This window comes from Chiloscyllium plagiosum, unplaced genomic scaffold, assembly GCF_037043375.1.
Source record: "Chiloscyllium plagiosum isolate Xiang-an unplaced genomic scaffold, Cpla_swu_hap1 HiC_scaffold_4, whole genome shotgun sequence".
NCBI classification, from domain to species: domain Eukaryota; kingdom Metazoa; phylum Chordata; class Chondrichthyes; order Orectolobiformes; family Hemiscylliidae; genus Chiloscyllium; species Chiloscyllium plagiosum.
This window is the reverse complement of record NW_028270142.1, coordinates 119,013,563-119,035,436: the sequence shown is the minus strand read 5'-3', so window position 1 is coordinate 119,035,436 and position 21,874 is coordinate 119,013,563. Positions and strand designations below refer to the sequence as shown.

General features: G+C 41.0%; 1 protein-coding gene across 5 annotated transcripts in view; it reads right to left on the bottom strand.

Annotated features, from left to right (window-relative positions):
- The window catches only part of khdrbs3 (KH domain containing, RNA binding, signal transduction associated 3), a 181,596-nt gene that overhangs the window by 93,331 nt on the left and 66,391 nt on the right, over positions 1 to 21,874 (bottom strand). For all 5 annotated transcript variants that reach the window (XR_015757037.1, XR_015757038.1, XR_006311360.2 and 2 more), the window contains exon 4: positions 12,411 to 12,527. Coding sequence is in view for 1 of the 5 variants with exons in the window: in XM_043687862.2 (XP_043543797.1) it covers positions 12,411 to 12,527 (117 nt within the window). In the remaining 4 variants the exon portion in view is untranslated. The remainder of the gene's footprint in view (positions 1 to 12,410; positions 12,528 to 21,874) is intronic.

Genomic DNA, 21,874 nt, shown 5'->3' with positions numbered 1-21,874 from the left:
GAGCAGAGTTAGAAAAGTACACAGCCCTGTGATCTTCATCTTTAAAAAGCAGCCTTCTTTTTGAATTTTGGACCCAAGGAAGCAAGCTACTTTGGGATTTGGATCCCCAAGATGGGATCGGCAGAAATTATACACAAAGTTAAACGTCAATTTCTTCACTGTGTCCCATACCTGACTACGCCTTGCCAATCTAGGCCCATCAACCTTTTATCTCTTAAATGCTTATGCTTATCTACTCATTCCGATCATTCACAACTCATTTGTTCCCAGTCAGTCATTCTCATTAATTTTTTTTTAAAAAGTACTATGTCAAGTTGTGCTAACTCATCTCCCACTCACCATCCTTTGTACTTCTCTCTCTCTCTCTCTTTCTCTCTCCATACTAATTCACCCATTATCAAGGATGGGTATTAATCAGGAGGCATAATGACAGGAAAGAAAGTGACGAGTCTGTTAGGTGTATTACACTGAAAAAACACAGACTGATAGAAAACAAGCATGCAATACAGTGAGATTTCAAGAACAAGTGCTTCTGAAAACAAACATCTCACTCAATTGTTGACCTGCATAAGTAGAAAAAAAGACATTTCATTTGTGGCTAGTACCCTGCATCAATAAACATCTCACTCAAGTACTTATACACCTTATATCAATAAACATATCCATTCAATATATATGTGAGACTATCCATCAACAGACAGCCCATTGTGAAAGTGGTATTTTGGGAAAAAATAATGTAAATTCTATAATAATTGTTTTATGTATTAACTACTCTGAGTAGTTTCTTGACAACTATCCAAGTCCCAAATGAGTTATACATAAATATGTCTTTGCTCATCGAACAGATCAAAAAAGCAAGTAATATAAACTACCAGTACTTGCCCTTTACTCTCACTCCGACATATGCAACCTAATCCCCTCAGCCCACTCACCACAACCCTTCAAACGGTCAACTTAGTGCTTACTTCCATTCGCCACCCTTTCCTTCTTTATCCATGCCACCTCATTGAGAGAATGAAACTCCAAAGGAGTTTGATATCTTCCAGGATAAAGCAGCTGCTTTACTAGCACCCCATCTAACACCTTCAGTATTTACTCCTTTCACCACCCACACATACAAGGAGCAATGTGCAAAGTTCATCCTAGGATGCACATGTGGGGAGGAACTCCAAGGTTCTGAGCACATTGATCAGCATGCCAATTTCAGCATTGATGTCTGCTTCCAGATTTGAGGACTATGCAGTGGGAAGGAAATTAGACAGAATGCTGGCAATGTACAACACCTAGAAGATACTTTGCAACAATTCTCTAAGGCTCCTTTAACAGCATCTTCCAAACCCACATCTCTGTCACCAAGGTAGCAGTTATATGGAATTACCTGCAAGTTCCCCTTTAAGCAACTGGTCATCCTAACTTCGAACTACAATCACCGTAACACCTACAGCTCTCTCCAGCTCAGCTAACCTAATACTACCACCCACATCTGACTGCATTGTGGTTCCCTACTCTGGAGATTCCAAAATTCCATATCAGTAGAGGCAGCTGATCAATCAGTAGCCACCTATCACCAGAAGCCGCACATGCATGAACTACAGTTCACTCAGATTTACAGCACAGAAAGAGACCCTTCGGTCCAACTCATCCATGCCAACCAGATATCCTAATCTAATCTAGTCCCATTTACCAGCACTTGGCTCATATCCCTCTAAACTGTTCCTATTCATAAACCCATCCAGATGACTTATAAATGTTGTAATTGTACCAGCTTCTATCAATTCCTCTGTCAGATCATTCCATATATGCACCACCCTCTGCATGAAAAAAATTTGCCCCTTGGAAATTTTCCACTCTCAACCTAAATCTATGCCCTCTATTTCTGGACTCCCCCCACCCGAGAAGGCACTTTGTATATTTATCCTATCCATAAACCTCTACAAGTTCACTCCTCAGCCTCCGATGATCCAGAGAAAAACAGCCCCAGCCTATTTAGCCTCTCCCTATAGCTCAGATCCTCCAGCCCTGGCAACATCCTTCCGAATCTTTTGTGAACCCTTTCAGATTTCACAATATCTTTCCGATACCTGTGGAATGAGAAGCCGGTTCAGGTTAGGACTTGTGATTTCCAACAAATCACAACATTTTTCACCATGGTGAAGATGCTCCCTGTTCTGGCAAAAATTGGGCCACAATCTGTTCAGATTTACAATGTGCAGATGGGTTTAGGCATTCACATTTTATTTCATCTCTTCACTCAATCCTAATCCCTTCATGTACCTGAAAGGACAGAGACAGAAGAGCTGTAAACTGGAAGAACAGTGGTCAGGAGGAAGTGGAAGTAGAAGGCCAGAAATAGTGGAGGAAAGACTCTAAAGCCACCTACAGATGACAACTCAGACTTTGGCAATCTGTTCATTTGAAACCTTACTGAAAGAATCTACACAAGGAAGGCCACCAGATTGAAGTGGTTGGTCATCAATGTAAGCATAGCATGGGTGTTAGACCCCTATAGGGTAAAGTTGCATAGAACGGTGTCTTGGAGGATTCAGATCAGGACGTCAATAGGACAATGTCCAGAAGGCAGCGGACAGGCATACAAATCAAATGCTTGTTGCATTGGGAAGCTGTCAGATAGCCGTCAGTCACCTTCAAAAGGAGGATATTTGCCATCTTTAGGAAACACTAATAAGCAGGGTCGTCGCTTGCAAAACTGAAAAAGAACAGGTTTTATTTTTGAGTCTTTGGAATTTTCTCAGAGCAGAAGAGTCAAGATTATTGACTATTTTTGAGGCAAAGCTAGATGGATTCTTGATAAAAAGACAAATCATTGTTATCTGGAACAGATATGGGGAGTCTGAATGGCCTCCTCCGGATCCAAAGACGTATGCGCATATCTCCCAAACTGAAAATCAGCAGGCTTTTGTCGGCCTTGCTGTAGCACCCCTAGGGCAAAAGCATGTGGAGATTCGCACTAAAAGGAACGTATGAGCACACTTCTGTTGAATAGCTTAATTTATAAAACCGATTTCATATAATTTACGTAACAGCAAATTTTGTTTTGCGGTCAACGAGACAGAAGTAGTGTGGGAATGTTTTTAAAATTCACTCGTGAGGCATGAGTATCACTGGCAGGTCATCAGTTACATGGCTAGTGAAATTATTTGATGTTGATTGCATTGGTACTGCACTTTGATAAACTAATGACAGTGAGCCAGTTGGAAAGGAGATATGTCGGTTTCTGACTTCCCTCTTTTCTGTACTCAAGAGCTGTGTCCTCATGATCGCAAAAGGCTTACATAACAGACAATTGCAAATTATGACACAAACTATGCCAAGTATTGCAGGGTGCTTCTGGAAGTGTCTACTAATGCAAGCCCTGCTTAAAGATCCCAATGGTCTGCTCAATTATATTTTGTACAGAAGTTTCATTTTCTTTATTTGCGTCCTGGCTGCAAGTGGGTTGCTCAGCAAAGTAATCAGTCACATGGTTAGCAGATACCCATTCTTGTTCTGTAACCAGATTCTGATTTGTTTTGATGTTCAAGTGCAGATGGTATAGCACAACAAAACATAAGAATGTCAAGATCGAAGGCATGATGAATGGACTACAGTTGCACATCAGCTAGACTTTGAGGGAATGCAATTCCTTCTAATTGCAATATATTTCAGAATTTACGATATCAACAAAAAGATGTGCACACAGTCAATGACACTTTGGAGTAGCTTCAAAGCCATATGCTCATACGGCTTTCTCTGCATTCAATTCTCTGCGATCCTCCCCTACAAAACAACGGATGGCAACTGGGCAACATTCCAAACACTGACTACTCCAGCCTGAAAGAAGTCAGACACATTTAGGTTAAATACCTTAGGCCCCAGAGTCAGTGATAGTGTCATCCCAGTCCTACCTGAGGCTGCAAGTCTTCGTTCAATAAATAACACCAAAAAAAATTTCCTTAATGAGAGAGTTACATAACAGCGTTCCAAACAAGAGGTTGAAGTTAAAACAAATTCTCCCCGAAAACCCTGGGCTCAAGGAATCCTGCAAGAGGGCTTATTCCCCTTAGCCTCCCTCTATAAGCAGTTAGTCCTCCTATATGTCAACTCTGTGCATTTTTCCTTGTTATACTGCACTCAAGTGGGAAAAAAATTACTGCAGCCAGGTCGGATGCAAGCAGAAATCTTAAGAAGTCAGAATCACATTACAGAATCATAGAATTATTATAGATCAGAAGCCATTTGATGCACTGTATCTGTGCTGGCCCTCTTAAACAGCGATTCCAGGACTTCCATTTTCCCCCATCTTCTTTCCACACCACTACACATTCTTCCTTTAAGTACTTGGAATATGTAGAAAAAAAAAGTCGTGCTACAGATTCAGACCACCCTAACCATTATGGCTGGAAATGTGTTGCTGGAACAGCGCAGGTCAGGCAGCATCCAGGGATCAGGAGAATCGACGTTTCGGCATAAGCCCTTCCTAAAGAAGGGCTTATGCCCAAAACGTCGCTTCTTCTGTTCCCTGGATGCTGCCTGACCTGCTGCGCTGTTCCAGCAACACATTTTCAGCTCTGATCTCCAGCATCTGTAGACCTCACTTTCACTTCACCCTAATCATTATGTCTGCTAACAAAATTAAATGACTAATCCTATTTTCCAGCATTCCGTGTGTATCCCTTAAAGCTCAGACTTTAGGTGCAATCCATTCACATTTTAAATTGAGTTGAGTGTTTCTACTTTCATTACCCTTTCAAGCAGCAAGTTCCAGGTATCTACCAATCCTGTGGGTATAAGCATTTTCCACACCTCTCCAGGAAATATTGTAAACCTATGCTTCCTGACTTCTCGAACCCAGGACCTCTTCCATCACTCTACTCAGGCCTCTTAAAAATGTTGTACACAGTTTCCCCTCAGCCTCTCCTATTCCAATGCAAACACCCTAGCTTTTCCATTCTTCCGTAACTGCTGCAAAATAATCACAAGAATCCAGAAGCAAGGTCTTTACTACATGTCAACCAATTTGCTATAGATAAAAAGATGATTAGCACTACTACTGGACTACTAATTCAGAGAACATGTAACATTGTGTGGATTAGGATTTGAATCTTACAACAATATACTTTTAATTCAAATTCTAAAATAATGATCATGAATTAAACCATTGTCCATTATTGTAAGACCCCATCACTAATATTCTTAAAACTGCCATCCTTGCCGGGACAGGTATTGATTTGATCCAGAACCACAGCAATGTCTTAACTGCTGTGTGAAGATGGACCATTAAGCCATTCAGTTGTATCAATGACTTAAAACAAAAGTCTCCAAAAAGAAGAAGAGGGATGAAGCCCGACAGGTCACTTGGCGTCAAATAAGGCACCAGAAATATGACAGCAGCCAACTCAGCCCCATTAACCATGCAAGGTCCATATCAAACCTGGAGAGCTGTGGATATAGATTTGCTTGTTGAGCTGGAAGGTTTGTTTTCAGACATTTCGTCACCATACTAGGTAACATCAGGGTTCACTGATGTTACCCAGTATGATGACCAAATGTCTGAAGACAAACCTCCCAGCTCAGCAAGCAAACCTACATCCAGGACATCAACCTTAGCTACAAATCTTCTCAAAACCCTGGAGAGCTGTCTCAACCCAATAGTCATACTTTCAGAATCATACCTTTCTCACCAGCAGGTCAACATAGAGATGTACAACATCGGAACAGACCCTTTGGTCCAAACCGTCCATGCCGAATAGATATCCCAACCCAATCTCGTCCCACCTGGCCAATATCCCTCCAAACCCTTCCTATTCATATACCTATCCAAATGCCTTTTAAATGTTGCAGTTGTACCAGCCTCCACCACATCCTCTGGCAGCTCATTCCACACACGTTCCACCCTCTGCATGAAAAATTTGCCCCTTAGGTCTCTTATCTCACCCTAAACCTATGCCCTCTAGTTCTGGACTCCGACTCCAGGGAAAAGACTATTTACGCTATCCATGTCCCGCAATTTTGTAAACGTCTAAGGTCACCCCTCAACCACTGACAGTCCAGAGAAAACAGCCCCAGCCGGTTAAGCCGCTCCCTATAGCTCAAATCCTCCAACTCTGGCAACATCCTTGTAAATCATTTCTGAACCCTTTCAAGTTTCACAACATCTTTACGATTGGAAGATTCAGAATAGCACGCAATATTCCAATAGTGGCTTAACCAATATCCTGTACAGCCACAACATAACCTCCCAACTCCTGTACTCTATGCTGACCAAGAAAGGAAAGCATACCAAACACCTCCTTCACTATCCTATCTACCTGCATTCCAAGGTCTTTGTTCAGCAACAGTCCCCAGGACCTTACCGTGAAGTGTATAAGTCCTGCTAAGATTTTCTTCCCTAAAATGCAGCATTTCACATTTATCTGAATTAAACTCCATCAGCCACTTCTCAGCCCTTTGGCCCATCTGGTCAAGATCCTGTTGCAATCTGAGGTAACCCTCTTCGCTGTCCACAACACCTCCAATTTTGGTGTCATCTGCAAACTTACTAACTGTACCTCTTATGCTCACATCCAAATCATTTATGTAAATGACAAGTAGAGGACCCAGCACCGATCCTTGTGGCACTCCACTGGTCACAGGCCTTCAGTCTGACAAACAACCCTCCACCACCACCACCCTGTCTTCTACCTTTGAGCCAGTTCTGCAACCAAATGGCTAGTTCTCCCTGTGTCCATGAGATCTAACCTTGCTAACCAGTGTCCCATGGGGTTATCTTGTCAAGCACCTTACTGAAGTCCATATAGATCACATCTACTGCTCTGCCCTCATCAATCCTCTGTTACTTCTTCAAAAACCTCAATCAAGTTTGAGAGATATGGATTTCCTACACACAAAGCCATGTTGACTATCCCTAAATCAGTCCTTGCCTTTCCAAATACATGTACGTCCTGTCCCTCAGGATTACCTCCAACAACCTGCCCACCACAGAGGTCTGGCTCACTGGTCTGTAGTTTCCTGGCTTGTCCTTATCACCCTTCTTAAAACAATGGCACCACGTTTGCGAACCTCCAGTCTTCTGGCACCTCACCGGTGACTTTGATACTACAAATATCTCAGCAAGAGACCCAGCAATCACTTCTCTAGCTTCCCACTGAGTTCTCAGATACACCTGATCAGGTCCTGGGGATTTATCCACCTTTACCAGTTTCAAGATATCCAGCACTTCCTCCTCTGTAATCTGGACATTTTGCAAAATGTCACCATCTATTTCCCTACAGTCTAGATCTTCCATATCCTTTTCCACAGTAAATACGGATGCAAAATATTCATTTAGTATCTCGACATTTTCTGCGGCTCCACACAAAGGCCACCTTGCTGATCTTTGAGGGACCCTATTCTCTCACTAGTTATCCTTGTGTCCTTAATGTATTTGTAAAAACCCTTTGGATTTTCCTTAATTCTATTTGCCAAAGCTATCTCATGTCCCCTTTTTGCCCTCCTGATTTCTCTCTTCAGTATACTCCTACTTTCTTTATACTCTAAGGATTCACTCGATCTATCCTGTCTATACCTTAAATATGCTTCCTTTTTCTTAACGAAACCCTCAATTTCTTTCATCATCCAGCATTCCTTATACTTACCAGCCTTTCCTTTCACCCCGACAGGAATATACTTTTGCTGGATTCCAGTTCTCATTTCTGAAGGCTTCCCATTTTCTAGCCGTCCCTTTACCTACGAACATCTGCCTCTAATCAGCTTTTGAAAGTTCTTGCCTAATACCGTCAAAATTTAGAACTTCAACTTTTAGATCTGGTCTGTCCTCTTCCATCACTATTTTAAAATTAATAGAATAATGGTCGCTGGCCCCAAAGTGCTCCCCCACTGACACCTCCGTAATCTGCTCTGCCTTATTTCCCAAGAGTAGGTCAAGTTTTGCACCTTCTCTCGTAGGTACATCCACATACTGAATCAGAAAATTGTCTTGTACACACTTAGCAAATTCCTCTCCATCTAAACCCAGTCTATGTTTGGAAAATTAAAATCCCCCATCATAACTACCCTATTATTCTTACAGATAGCCGAGATCTCCTTACAAGTTTCTCAATTTTCCTCTGACTATTAGGGGGTCTATAATAAAATCCCAATAAGGTTATCATCCCTTTCTTCTCAGTTCCACTCAAATAACTTCCCTGGATGTATTTCCGGGAATATCCTCCCTCAGCACAGCTGTAATGCTATCCCTTATCAAAAAAGGCCACTCCTCCTCTTCTCTTGCCTCCCTATCCTTCCTGTAGCATTGTATCCTGGAACATTCAGCTGCCAGCCCTGCCCATCCCTGAGCCATGTTTCTATAATTGCTATGATATCCCAGTCCCATGTTCCTAACCATGCCCGGAGTTCATCTGCCTTCCCTGTTAGGCCCCTTGCATTGAAATAAATGCAGTTTAATTTATTAGTCCTACCTTGTCCCTGCCCATTTGACTCATTTCTGTTCTCAACTGTACCAGTCTCAGGTTGATCTCTTTCCTCACTATCTCCCTGGGTCCTACTAGTTTACATCCTCCCGAGCAGTTCTAGCAAATTTCCCTTCCAATTTAGGTGCAATCCGTCGTCCTTGTACAGGTCACTTCTACGCAAAGAGATTCCAATGATCCAAAAAAGTGAATCCTTCTCCCATACACCAGCTCCTCAACCATGCATTTATCTGCTCTATCCTCCTATTCATGCCCTCATTAGCTTGTAGCACGAGGAGTAATCCAGATATTACTACCCTTGAGGACTGCTCTTGAAATTTCTGCCTAACTCTCAAATCTCCCTTCAGAATCTCAACCTTTTCCCTTTCAATGTCGTTGGTTCCAATGTGGACAACGACCTCTTGCTGGCCCTTCTTCCCTGTGAGAACATTCTGCACCCTCAGACATCCTTGATCCTGGCCCCAGGGAACAACACCATTCTGCTTTTTCACTACTGGCCACAAATGTCTGTCTATACCTCCGACTACAGAATCCCCTAACACAATTGATCTCTTGGAAGCCGACGTACCCCTCATTGCATTACAGTCAGTCTCAATACCAGAAACTTGGCTGTTCGTGCTATGTTCCCCTGAGAATCCATCACCCCCTACATTTTCCAAAACAGCATACCTGTTTGAATTGGGTATATCCACAAAAGACTTTTCCTGGAGTTAACCCATCTATTGACTGTATCTGAGACTGTCACCGCATCCTATAACTGCCATCCATCACATACTATTACAAATTCCTCATCGCTTGTAACGGTCTCTCCATTCCATCGATCCATTCGATCTGATAAGATTTGCATCCAACAGCATTTATGGCAGATATAATCCGCAGTAACCCTTAAACTCTCTTTAAACTCCCACATCTGTATCATGCATATCACTGTACTAAAGGCCATTTTTGCTCCATCACAATCTACAGACCCAGAAAATAACACCATCTTATTCCTCTACAAAACACTGCCCCAGGTTAAAAAAAAAAGCCATAACTATTAATTTAAGTTTAATCAAGAGACATATAGGAGGTGGTGACAGCCTAATATACAGTTGGACTCGGAGGCCTCAATAGTGCTGAGAGTGTATCTACACCAAATGCACGACAGCAGTTCAAAATGATAGCTCACCACCACCACCTTCAAGGGTAACTAAGGATGGGAAATAAATGCTGGCCCAGCTAGAAATGCCCATATTCCACAAAATACCACTAAAAACACCACTAATCTTGGCAATAAAAGTTGAAAATAATCGATAATCAGCGGTAACAGTTGTCCTTCATGCTGAATATATTCTCAATACAAACATCACATCAGGTGGATACACTTAACAGTGACCTGTATACACTGCACTATGTTTAAATGTGTAATTAGACACCAATTTGGACCAAAAAAAGCACTTATAGCATCAAAAATGTGGATGTTTTAGAGTAACATTGTATTCAATAATTCTGCAATAAAACCAAAGCTGCCGAGGAGGAATCTGTCCCTTTTGCATTCCAGGTTGGGTTTCAAAGCACTGGGGGAAAAACAAAATTAAAATTGCTTGGTACAAACTTTCCCACACAGAACTATTTTAATCTATGGGCTACAATTGTTTGTCGACTGCACAACATTTCTCAGTCACAGGTAATCTTGATAACTCAAAAAGATAATAGTATCTGCTTAAGGTAGTGACATCTAGCTTTGCTTTTATGACTGGTTGCTGTGCACAGGAATGAAACACCAAATTACTTACTATAAATTTGGCACTGATGTTAAATGCGTTCTAGAACAATGTGGGCATTTAGTATTTATTACATCAAATTGGGAATTATCCCAAAATGTTTTTCATTGCAGTGTGCAAACTAAGCTGGACAGCAGCAATTTCTGAATAGCACATGTCACTTCAGGTGAGCTGGTACTGTTAAAACAGTATTCCATGAAACTTTCAAGATTTCAAAATTAAAAACTTTGGCCACAACAGGAAACCAAAAAGGAACAAAAACAGACAAGTGTAACTCAGTATACCTTGTCTATAAAAAGAAGATTAATAAACACACAAGGCAATATCTATATCTACCACTATTAGGTAAGTAACCTTAACTCTTCACTTTAAAAGCTTGCACAATTGAAATTATGGCTCAGTTAATAGGCTTTAAGTAACATTTTCAGAACAGCAACAAAAATCAAAACTCAAGCAGTCATATTAATTTTGTCTGCAAAATATTGCTTCATTATCCCTACTCCAATCATTGGCTCATCATAGAGTTTGCAGAAAGCAAAATGATTCAACATTTTTACCAAATGAAATTATTTCTTAAAATGTGCTACACCCAAATTTGAGCTCAAACTATAGTTTTTAAAACTTTAAAAGATTAACTTTGGACAGCTTTCTTTGAATTCAATAGCTTTTAAAGCACGTCTGCAAAGAATAAATCCATATCAGGAGGTCAGAATTAATGCATTGCCCTGTACTTGGAAAAGTAAAGTATTCAGGTCTTCCAGTATTGTACCCAAAAACAATTAAACTAATTAATTTCAATATCCATCACAAATATAAATGATCCCAGATATGGAGAGATTTTCTAATGAGAAAAGATGCAGTAGGGACTGAACGGATTGGAGATTGGAAGAACGAGAGGCAACCCTATTGAAACATGCAAGATTCTTACTGGACCCAACTAGGTAGATGCAAAAAGGTTGTTTCCCCTTGCAGGAATACCTGTGGACCAGGGGCCACAATATCAGAGCAAGGGCATCACCGGGGAAGGGGGGGGGGGGGGGGGGGGGGGGGGGGAAAGAGGAGGGGGAGAGGAGGAGGAATTTCTCCTCTTGGAGGGTAATTAATTTGTGGAATGCTTTACTGCAGAGCGCTATAGAGTCTGGGTCATGAATTATATTCAGGAAATAAGAGTTTAAAATCATTTAGGGAATTGAGGTTTAGTTGTATAAAGCAAGAAAGTGAAGTTGAGGATTATCATTATCAGTCAAGATCTGACCTGTAGACCTCATGGGGTGAATAGCTTACTTCTATTCCAACTTGTGGTTAGGAGATAGGTACCTAATTTCCTTCCATTTCTGTACTGTCACGTTACTGATGAGTAAGAAAGAATTGGTGGACAATCCTGGAGTGGCAACTTTACGGAATGGTGAAGAACAATAATTTTGTGGCGTGCTCTTTGCCTTTCCTTAAGGTTTCTATGACCTATTCAGCGAAGTCCCTTGGATCCTGAAAGCCTTTAATTAGAAAGTTAAAAAGTAAAGTTTTGAGTTTCTATTACTGATTTAAACATGGCTCCCTTCTTTCTCTACTTACCAAACTTATGCGCCCTGCATGAGTATTACTCAGGGGCAATTAACTGATACTTAGCCAGGTATGGGTACCAGACAGACTGACAGGCAGAAAAAGGCTTAACATCACAACACTAACAATATTAACTACAACAAACAATACCTGCCCTGTCAGCAATGTCAACAGCAGACAATATATAAACTAAATAAATAACTGAATGTAAGATGCAAAAAAAAAAAGTATTGGAATATTATGTTTTATTTGCAGCAAATGTATTCCTTTTCAATTAGGGTTCTCACTAACAAGAACTCGGAGAACAAAGCTATTTGCTGGTGATCAAAAATCTGAATATATTTAAGGCTAAGTTAGATAATAACTCAGCCATAATTGTTTTCTATGGAAGAGCACTTTAATGGTTCTGAAAGTGATCTTTGATCTTTAAATTTTATGAACACACAAAATTGAAAGTTTACAATCTTAACAGACAGCAGCAATAAATTGTCACAAACCACTTTTCATTTGATATACTCCAACCAACACTGCAGAACAAGTCAGAAGCAGGTGGAGAAAGACAAACAGACAAAAAAATACTGCCAATAATCTTTGAGTGACAAATGTTAACAAATCTCACCTTTGCTTTGTCTCGCATGGATCCTTTACCTAAAATGGACATTTTTGTCAGCGTTTCTTCCTGCAACCGCTTCAAAGAATTGCCACGTGGACCCAACAGTTTACCAACAAAGTTAAACTGCAAGAAGTGAGGAAAAAATAAGAAAACAAAACATTAATTCACAAATATTTCTTAGAAAAAAGAAAATTGTCATATAGTTAAATGGCAAGTACAGTTAGTGCACAATTCTCTTTTAAAAGAACAAGGACAAACCAGAAACTAACATTTCCTTTAATAAAAAAAAGTTAATATTAGAATCACTGCAAACTATACAATTTTACAGTAACTGTTTTTCACTCTCAATGAACTCACCAACATGCTTTCTCTTGATTAAGGTTTGGCGGTGGGGTGTGGGGGGGGGGGGGGGTGCTGGAGTCTACTGACTCAAAGTAAGTCTCATTAATGTCTTTTATATGGCAGGTTTCAAGCTTCACACCAGGTGATGTGCCTGGCAATGCACTTAGTGACAAAATTTCGTTGCACTATTCTAACATTAGAGTTGTGTTGGATTAGATTTATCATCAAACTTTGCACCCCCTGACCAATGAAATTATTTCTCAACTTCAATATTGCATGGAGTTCAACAAAATAATGATACCGCACTTGCCTACTTTGCCTTTTAAATTTGGTTGGGATTCTAGTGCAGGAAAACGAGAAGCCAATCATCTGGCAAAAAAAATTGTATAATCTCAATATATTCTAATTTGGTTTCTTGTTTTCCTGCACTAGAATCCCACCTGATAAGAGGCAAAGTAGCCAAGTGCAGTATCATTATTTTGTTGAACTCCATGCAATATTGAAGTTGAGAAATAATTGCGATTGTCAGGGGGTGCAAAACTTGATGCTCTTAACAAATCTAATTCAACATAATGTCAGAAACTAAAATGTCTTAAGGTTGGACATTAGTTATAAGGCGGACATTTACTGCTCATCTGTGGATGTCCCATGATGCTGGCTGTAGCCATTCTGTAAAAAACTCGTGGGTCTAGCAGTGATTCTAACTTAGAGATTTTCATGATTTTGACCTAAAAACAAGGCTAATTGAATAGGTCTGATACTATCAGTCACAGACTATTTTAACTCTTGATGAATTTTCAAAAGATTTTTTATAAGATTCATCAATTGACATATGGGGTCACTGACATTCAATGCTGATCCCTACTCTAGATGATTAATCAAAGCCTCTGAATTATTATGATATTGCTCCCATGTTGTCCTTATCCTTCTCTAAAAGGGGAAGTTAGAATAGGAGAGTCCCTTCCATGGGAGGGGAACATTAAAGGCTAGGGCAGCATAATTGGTCATCAGTAAATGAGCTTCAGAAGGTAGCAGTGAGCCAGCACCTTGAACAACTGCTGATGCCCTTCGAAAAGATTGTACATAGTGCTGTTCAAAAGAGTATTGGAGCATTTTTATCCAGCAACAGTAGAGGAATGGTAATATAGTTCCAAGTTAGGATGGTGTAGTCCATGCAACTGGAGGTAGAGGTTACAGGTTTTAAAAAGATACTGCCAAAGAAGATTTGGTGACTTGCAGTAGTGGAGCTTGTAGGTGCTATCCACTACTGTCACTACACAATTCTTGGAATGAATGATGTGATTGGATAGGCTGTAAATCAAAGTGCCTCTAGGGTTTGTTTGGCTAGTACCATTACGTTTCTAGAAGAGAGTGTACCCCATGCCATTGATCGTGGAAATTCAGCAGGAGTAAAGCAACAATGTCAATGTCATATGTTAAGAAATTACATTGCGAAATACAAATATTACATGCCACTTATTAGCCAAATCTGATAAATGTCCAGCTCTTGCTGCACATAGATACTGAAGTACTTCAGTATCTGAGGAGAATCAATTAGTACTGAAAACTACAATCAGCAAACATTCCCATTTCTGGTTTTATGATGGAGAGAAAGTCATTGATGAAGTAGCTGAAGTTGGTAGGTCCTAGAACATTACTTGAGGAACTCCTGCAACATTTCCCTGTAGCGGGGAGAGGTGCTGTCAAAGCTAGGTTGGACAAATATAATGTAACTTCCTACAGATAATATATACTGCAAGTATTTTTTTAAAATAAACTTGTTCAGACGTGATGCAAATCTGGAACAGGTGGGACTTGAACCTATGTCTCCTAGCATAGAGGTAGCTCATTGGGAAAGGTCAGTAACAGAAACACCAATTAAACAAATATTAGTTTTACATTCTTGAAAAATTGATGTCTCAACATGGATAAAACTCATCTATTAACATAAAAGAAAGAGTTCGAGGCATAAGATCAATGATATATTGAAGTATTGATCTAGACACTGGAACCAATGGAATCCAAAGTTATGGATCCCTCAAAATTTCTTCAGTAATATCACAGGACAAGTGCCAAAATTAGGAGAGCATGCCACAGACTAGTCAAGCAACAGACCAACAGTCATACACAATTGGGAGAAATCAGATGGCAGATCAAAAAGGTGGGCAAGGAAACCTCATGTTGATTACCATCTCACACACACTTCAAGCTGATTAATCAGTACTCTATCATGTCAAAAAATATTTGGAGGAATGACTGAAAGTAGCAAGGGCCCAGAATGTGCTCTGGGTGGGCAATTTCACTGTTCATCACAAAGAGTAGCTTGATGCACCACAACTGACTGAATTGGTAAAGCGCAGAGGATCAGGTAGCATCCATGGAGCAGAAGAATCAATGTTTCTTGCATAAGTTCTTCATCAGGAAGGTCATTCGTCATTCTTCATTCCTGACGAAGGGCTTATGCCTGAAACGTTGATTCTCTTACTCCTCGGATGCTGCCTGACCTGCTGTGCTCTTCCAGTGCCACACTTCTCAATTCTGATCTCCAACGTATGCAGTCCTCACTTTCTCCACAACTGACTGAAACTGACCAAGTCCTAAAGGACATAGCTGTTTTACTGAGTCTACACAATTGGACAGAGAACCACAAAGAACAAAAAAACCACACATACTTGACCTCAATTTGAACCGCAAACAATAAATGCTGGAGATCACAGCCGGTCAGACAAAATCCAAGAGGAGATAGAGCAAGCTTAAATTTCAAGCTAACCAACTCCCCAGCTCGGCGAATATACCCACAAGAACTGGAAACAGCAGCTGAGATGCAAATCTTGAAGACCTATGCAGCTAATTAATCAGAGGAGCAAATAATTGGATGTACGTTTGCTCGCTGAGCTGAGAGGTTCATTTCCAGATATTTCGTCACCCTACTAGGTAACATCTTCAGTGGGCCTCCGGGCGAAGCAGTGTACATGATTCCTGCTTTCTATTTATGTATGTTTCTTTGGGTTGGTAATGTCATTTCCTGTTCTTTTTCACAGGGGTGGTGGATAGCATCTAATTCGATGTGTTTGTTGACAGAGTTCCAGTTGGAATACCATGCTTCTTGGAATTCTCATGCATGTCTTTGTTTGGCTTGTCCTAAGATGTATGTGTTGTCCCAGTCAGAGTGATGTCCTTCCTTATCTGCATGTAAGGATACTAGTGAGAGGGTCATGTTTTGTGGCTAGTTGGCATTCTTGTATCCTGGTGGCTAGTTTTCTGCCTGTTTGTCCAATATAGTGTTTGTTCTAGTTCTTGCACGGAATTTTGTAATAGACATTATACATGCAACAAGCAAAACTAGGGTCTTTCAAGTTCATTAGCTGCTTGTGTGTGTTGGTGGGTTTGTGGGCCACCACGATGCCAAGGATTGAGTAGTCTGGCAGTCATTTCCGACATGTCTTTGATGTAGGGGAGAGTGGCTATGCTTGTTTGGGTTTGTTGCTGAGAAAAATCAGTAGACCGTTCATTGGGTACTCGTTCTTTTTGAATACACAGTATGGGTGATTTTCCTTTGCTCTGCATAATTCCTGTGCTGCAGTGTGTTTTGGCTCTTTGAAATAACTTCTGATGCAGTGTTGTTTGTGGATGTTGGGATGGTTGCTTATGTAGTTCAATATTTGGTCTGTATGTGTTGTTTTCCTGTAGATGCTGGTTTGAAGTTCCCCACTGGCTGTTTGCTCTACTGTGACATCAAGGAATGGCAGTTTGTTGTTGTTTTTCTCCTCTTGTGAAGGTTATGCCAATAAGGGATTATTGATGGTCTTGAATGTTTCCTCTAATTTGTTTCATTTAGTGATGACAAAGGTGTCGTCCACGTAGTGGACCCAAAACTTGGGTTGGATAGTTGGCAGAGCTGTTGGAGTCTCTGCATTACTGCCTCTAAGAACAGGAAATGATGTCACCAACCCAAAGAAACCCAAACATAAGTAGAAAGCAGGAATCATGTACACTGCTTCACCTGAGGCCCACTGAAGATGTTACTAATAGGGTGAGAAAATCTCTGGAAATGAACTTCCCAGCTCAGCGAGCAAACCTACATCCAGCACCTCAACTTGAGCTACAAATCTTCTCAAAACTCACTGAGCAAATAATTGTTAGACAATAATCACTGACATTCCAAAGAAAATTAAATCCAACCAACCTATTACTGTCCTATTAGTCTACTCTTAATTATCAGCAGTGATGAAAGTAGTCATTGGCAGTCCTTTCAAGTGGCATGTGCTAAAGAATTATTGCTCATTGATACTCAGTTTGTGTTTTTTCAGGGTCATTCAACTCCGAACTCATGACAGCATTGGTTCAAGACAAAACAGCCAGACTCTAGGAGCAGGGGGTGAGTGACTACTCTTAACACCAGGGCAGCATTTGACACAATAGAGCAAAGAGCCCTAATTGAATTGGAGTCAATAGGAATCAGGTTGGAGTCAAAATTAACACAAATTAAAGATGGTTGTAATTGGAGTTTTTCAGGATTGTACCCAAGACCCAACTGTCTTCAACTGTTTCAATGACCATCCCTCCATCGTAAGGGTCAGGAGTGGGGATACTTGTTAATGATTGCTCAACATTCAACACCACTCAGGATTCTTCAGACACTGAAGCAATCTAAATACATATGTAGCAAGACCTGGACAACATCCAAGTACAGGCTGTTAAGTGGAAAGTAACATTTATGACACACAAGTACGAGACAAAGACCATCTGCAACAAAGAAACGAGTCATTACTGCTCAACTCATTACTGTTTCAGTTCACTTAAATCCTTCATTATCAACATGCTGATCAGAAACCGAAATGGACCCGGTATATAAATACTACAGCTACAACAGCAGGTCAGATACTAAGAGTTCTGTAGCAAGCAGAATTCACCTCCCGTATTCCCGATTTTTGCACACTATCTAGAGGGCATATATCAGAGGTGTGATGGAATATTCTCCACTTGCCTGGACAGATGCAGATCCAACACTCGAGGACCTGACACCACCCCCGACTTGAATGGAACTCCCAAGTAACAGCAAAACAGTGGCAGCAGTGTGTATCGTTTGTATGTAGTTCCACCAAAGAACCTCCAGTAACACCTACTAAACCCGCTACTTCCTAACATGTAAAGGAACAAGGGTAGTAGATTCACAGGAACACCACCACCAGCAAGTTACCTTCCAAGACACACACCATCCTTTATTTGGAACCATTTTTCTGTTTCCCCCATTGCGGTTAGGTCAAAAACCTCAAAATTCCTTCCTAACAGCACTTTTGGTAGTCCTACCCTTGTTTGCAGTGGTTCAAGGTGGCAGCTCAATACTCATACAGGGCAACAAATTAGGACAACGAATGTTGGCACACAGTCAAGTGGCACCTACATCTATACATCCAGAAAAGAAAAACATGTTTAGGATAGCTAAAATATTCAGCTCAAGTTTACATATTTTATTCTTTAAACACAAGCAAGTATATTTCCTAAGTGGTCTAAGTGAAGTTTGGAATTCCCTTACAAAATCAGAAATTTCTGAAAAGGCTCAGCAGGTCTAGCAGCATCTGTAGAGAGAAATCAGAGTTAATATTTCACATCTGGTGACCCTTCAAAACTGATGGTAGCCAGGGAAAAAAAAAGTTTTTATGCAATAGATGTGGGTGGGGTGGTTAGGAGTAAACAGTAGGTAGAGAAAGAGCATAAACAGAAAGAAGAACCATTGGACAAAGAAATGGCGAATGGTCAGCCTAGGAGAATGAACTACTACTAATGGGCACTAGCGGTAGCCATCAAGAAGTTGTGTAATAGCAGACCATGTGATAACAAGGTCTAATGTGACGTAAGGGCATGGAGAAGGTGCCTAAAGCCCAAAAATCGTTGAACTCAATATTGAGTCCAGAAGGTTAGAGCTTCCATGCAGAAACTGAGGTGCTGTTCTTCTAGCTTGCACTAAGCTTTGCTGGAGCACTGCAGCAAGCATGAGATGAAGATGTTGGCCAGGGATCACAACGGTAGGTTGAAGTGGCAGGCAACTGGAAACTCAGTCTATTTTGTGGACAGAATCTAGGTATTCTGAAAAGTAGTCGCCCAGTCCACGCATTGTTTCTCCAATGCAGAGGGGACAACATTGTGAGCAGTAAATGCAGTTGCTTAGATTGAGTGTAATGCAGGTGAAGGAGGGCTTTATTCAGGCTCTTTGATACAGAGGATGGAGGAATGAAACAGTCAGGTGTTACACTATAGTTGCAGGAGATGATACCATAGACCTGGTGGGTTGAGGAGGGTGGAAGGAGCGGTGTGTATAGGGGAGGGGAATGTATATTTGCTGGTCACATCCCCATGGTGGTGAAAAAATATGACAGCTAATAATCAGCAGAGTGTGGATGCTGGTGGGATGGTAGATGAGGATAAGGGGGACCCTATAGCTGTTGTGGGAGACAAGTGACGGGGTGAGGGCTGAAGTATGAAAGAGGAGTCAGACCCTGCTGAGGGCTCTGTCAACTATGGTGCTGGAGAATCCGGAGTTGAGGAAGAAGGTGGACACTTTAGAGGCCACCTTGCTGAAGCGGACATCAAAACAGATTCAATCGGGTTTGAGAAACTAGGAGAATGGATTTGACTCCTTACAGGAAGCAGGATGAGGATATATAGTCAAGGTAATCGCGGAGGTCGGATGCTTTGTAGTTGATATTGGTGGCCAGCATATGCTCAAAAATGGGAACAGAGATTTGAGAAATGGAAGCAAGTCAGAGATGGACCAGGTGAAGGTGACAGCAGGGTGAAAATTAGAAGCGAAACTGAAATGTTTCCAATTCTAGACAGGAGAGAGAAAAGGCACTGATGATATCATTGCTATACCAGAGAAAAAAAAAGTGGTGGGTGGGTGCTGGATTAGAACCGGAATGTTGAATGTACTGCAGACAGACAGACCTAACTAGAGCTCATGTGAGTACCCATGGCCATCCTCTGACCTGAAGAAAATGAGAGTTAAAAGAGAAGTTGCTCAGGAGGAGACGAGCCCAGTCAGACAGGAGGGTGGTAGTGGATCAGGACTTTTTTCTAGGAAGAAGCGGAGAGCCCAGAGATCATGCTCATGGGAGATAAGCGTGTAAAAGAGATTGTAAATCCGTGGTAAACAGGGAGGTGGCTGGAGCCCGCAAACCAGAAACTGCCAAACTGATGTAAAGCGTTAGAGAATTTGTGGATGTAAGTGGGAAGGATTGGACAAGGGGATTAAAAACAAAATTGATTCAAGGTAGGAAGAGAAAAAAAAAGTGTTGTGTGAGGCAGAAACAATGGATCTACCCAGGTAGTCCTGCTTGTGGATTTTGGGAAGGAAGCAGTTAGGTTGGGTGGGGGTTGCAGGGGGGCTTCTCAATCACTATAATGTAGAGGTCAGTCCACCAGACAACAGCATCACCCTTGTCAGCAGGCTTAATTACAAAGTCAGGGTTAGATCTGAGAGCATGGGCACAGTCAGTTCAAAAGACACAGGAGTGGGTTAAAGGTGTGGACACAAATTCAACACACCACCTTGTTCCCTGGCCAATATCTGTCTGAGATTTCCTGCAGTACTCCTGTGAAGCTCAGTGCAAGCTAGAAGAACACCACTTCATTTTCCGTTTGGGAACTCTACAGCTTTCAGGAATCAATAAAGAGTACAACAATTTTAGGGTTTAAGGCACATTCTTCATGTCCTTACCACATATCAGGTCTTGTATGTAATAGCAGACCATGTATTAACATGGTTATCCATCACTGGTGCCCATTAGTAATTATTCATTCTTCAAGGCTGACTGTTACCCACTCCTTTGTCTGAACAACTGTACCTCTTTCTCTCGGCTCCATCTCCACCCATTGTTTACTCCTAATCAGAACACAACCTGCCAAACAAAAAAAAACCTAAATTTCTGTACAAAATACAACTTTTTCCCAAGCTACCATCAGCTCTGAATGGTCACCTGATCCAAAAAGGTAACTCTCCACAGATGCTAGGCAAAAGTGAGGACTGCAAATGCTGGAGATCAGAGTCAAGATTAGAGTGGTGCTGGAAAAGCACAGGAGGAGGTCAGGCAGCATCCGAGAAGGGAAAGAAAAAAGACGTTTCGGGCAAAAGCCCTTCATCAGGAATATTTCCAACATTTGCAGTTCTTTCAGCTTTTACTTGGCATTCTCTAGTTAGTTATCCAAGGTACAATGCTTACTCAACAGAGTACATAATCTGCAAGCAGCAGATTAACCTCAAGTGTTAAATAACTGATATTTGGGAACTCTCCTCATTTCCAGCTAAGCTAGGAATGCTGCTTTAATGTTTGGTCTTTATCAATCCAATGGTATTCCAAAATTTAATTACATTTAAGCTTATTAATACAAGGAGTCACAGAAAAAAGTATTTGAAGGTATGCATGAGAGAAATTGGTATCTGGCAATTTTTAAAAATATAAATAATTTTAAACAACTTTCTACTACTTTCCTCCACTCTCTATCCACTTCAACTCCTTGGCATAAAGTGTGTAAATTTTTCAAGAAAAAGAAATGAAATTTCAAATTAGATTTACATGCCTGCTTCTCCAGAGAAATTATTCATGTCAAAAGGGATTTATCCAGCAATTGTAAAAGCTATACAGCAATGGCTGATGACATGATACATAATGCATCACTGCAATCTATTACACAAGAACAAAAACTACTTGGTAAGCATCTATCAGCAAATGTGATTATTAGTTTGGGAAAGAGATGGAAAGATCCAGATTTACAGCCATATTAATCAATATGGCATGGCATAGTACCTCCAATACTTTTATGATGTCATAAATTGCGATGAAATGAGTCTACCTCAAAGAAACCCCTACAATTCTTCTGGTTTCCTCCCACGATCCAAAGATGTGCAGGGTAGGTGGATTAGCCATGGGAAATGTAGGGACTGAGGGGAGTTTGGGCATGGTGGTGGTGGTCTGGTAAGATAGTCTCTAGAGGGTCAGTGTGACCCTGATATGCTGAATGGCTGTTTCCACACTGTAGGGATTCTATGATTCCATGATTTTAATTTGGATGAATGAATTTGTATGGTCTGTGCTACTTCTACTTTCCTCCAGTGGAAACAGAGCTTCATA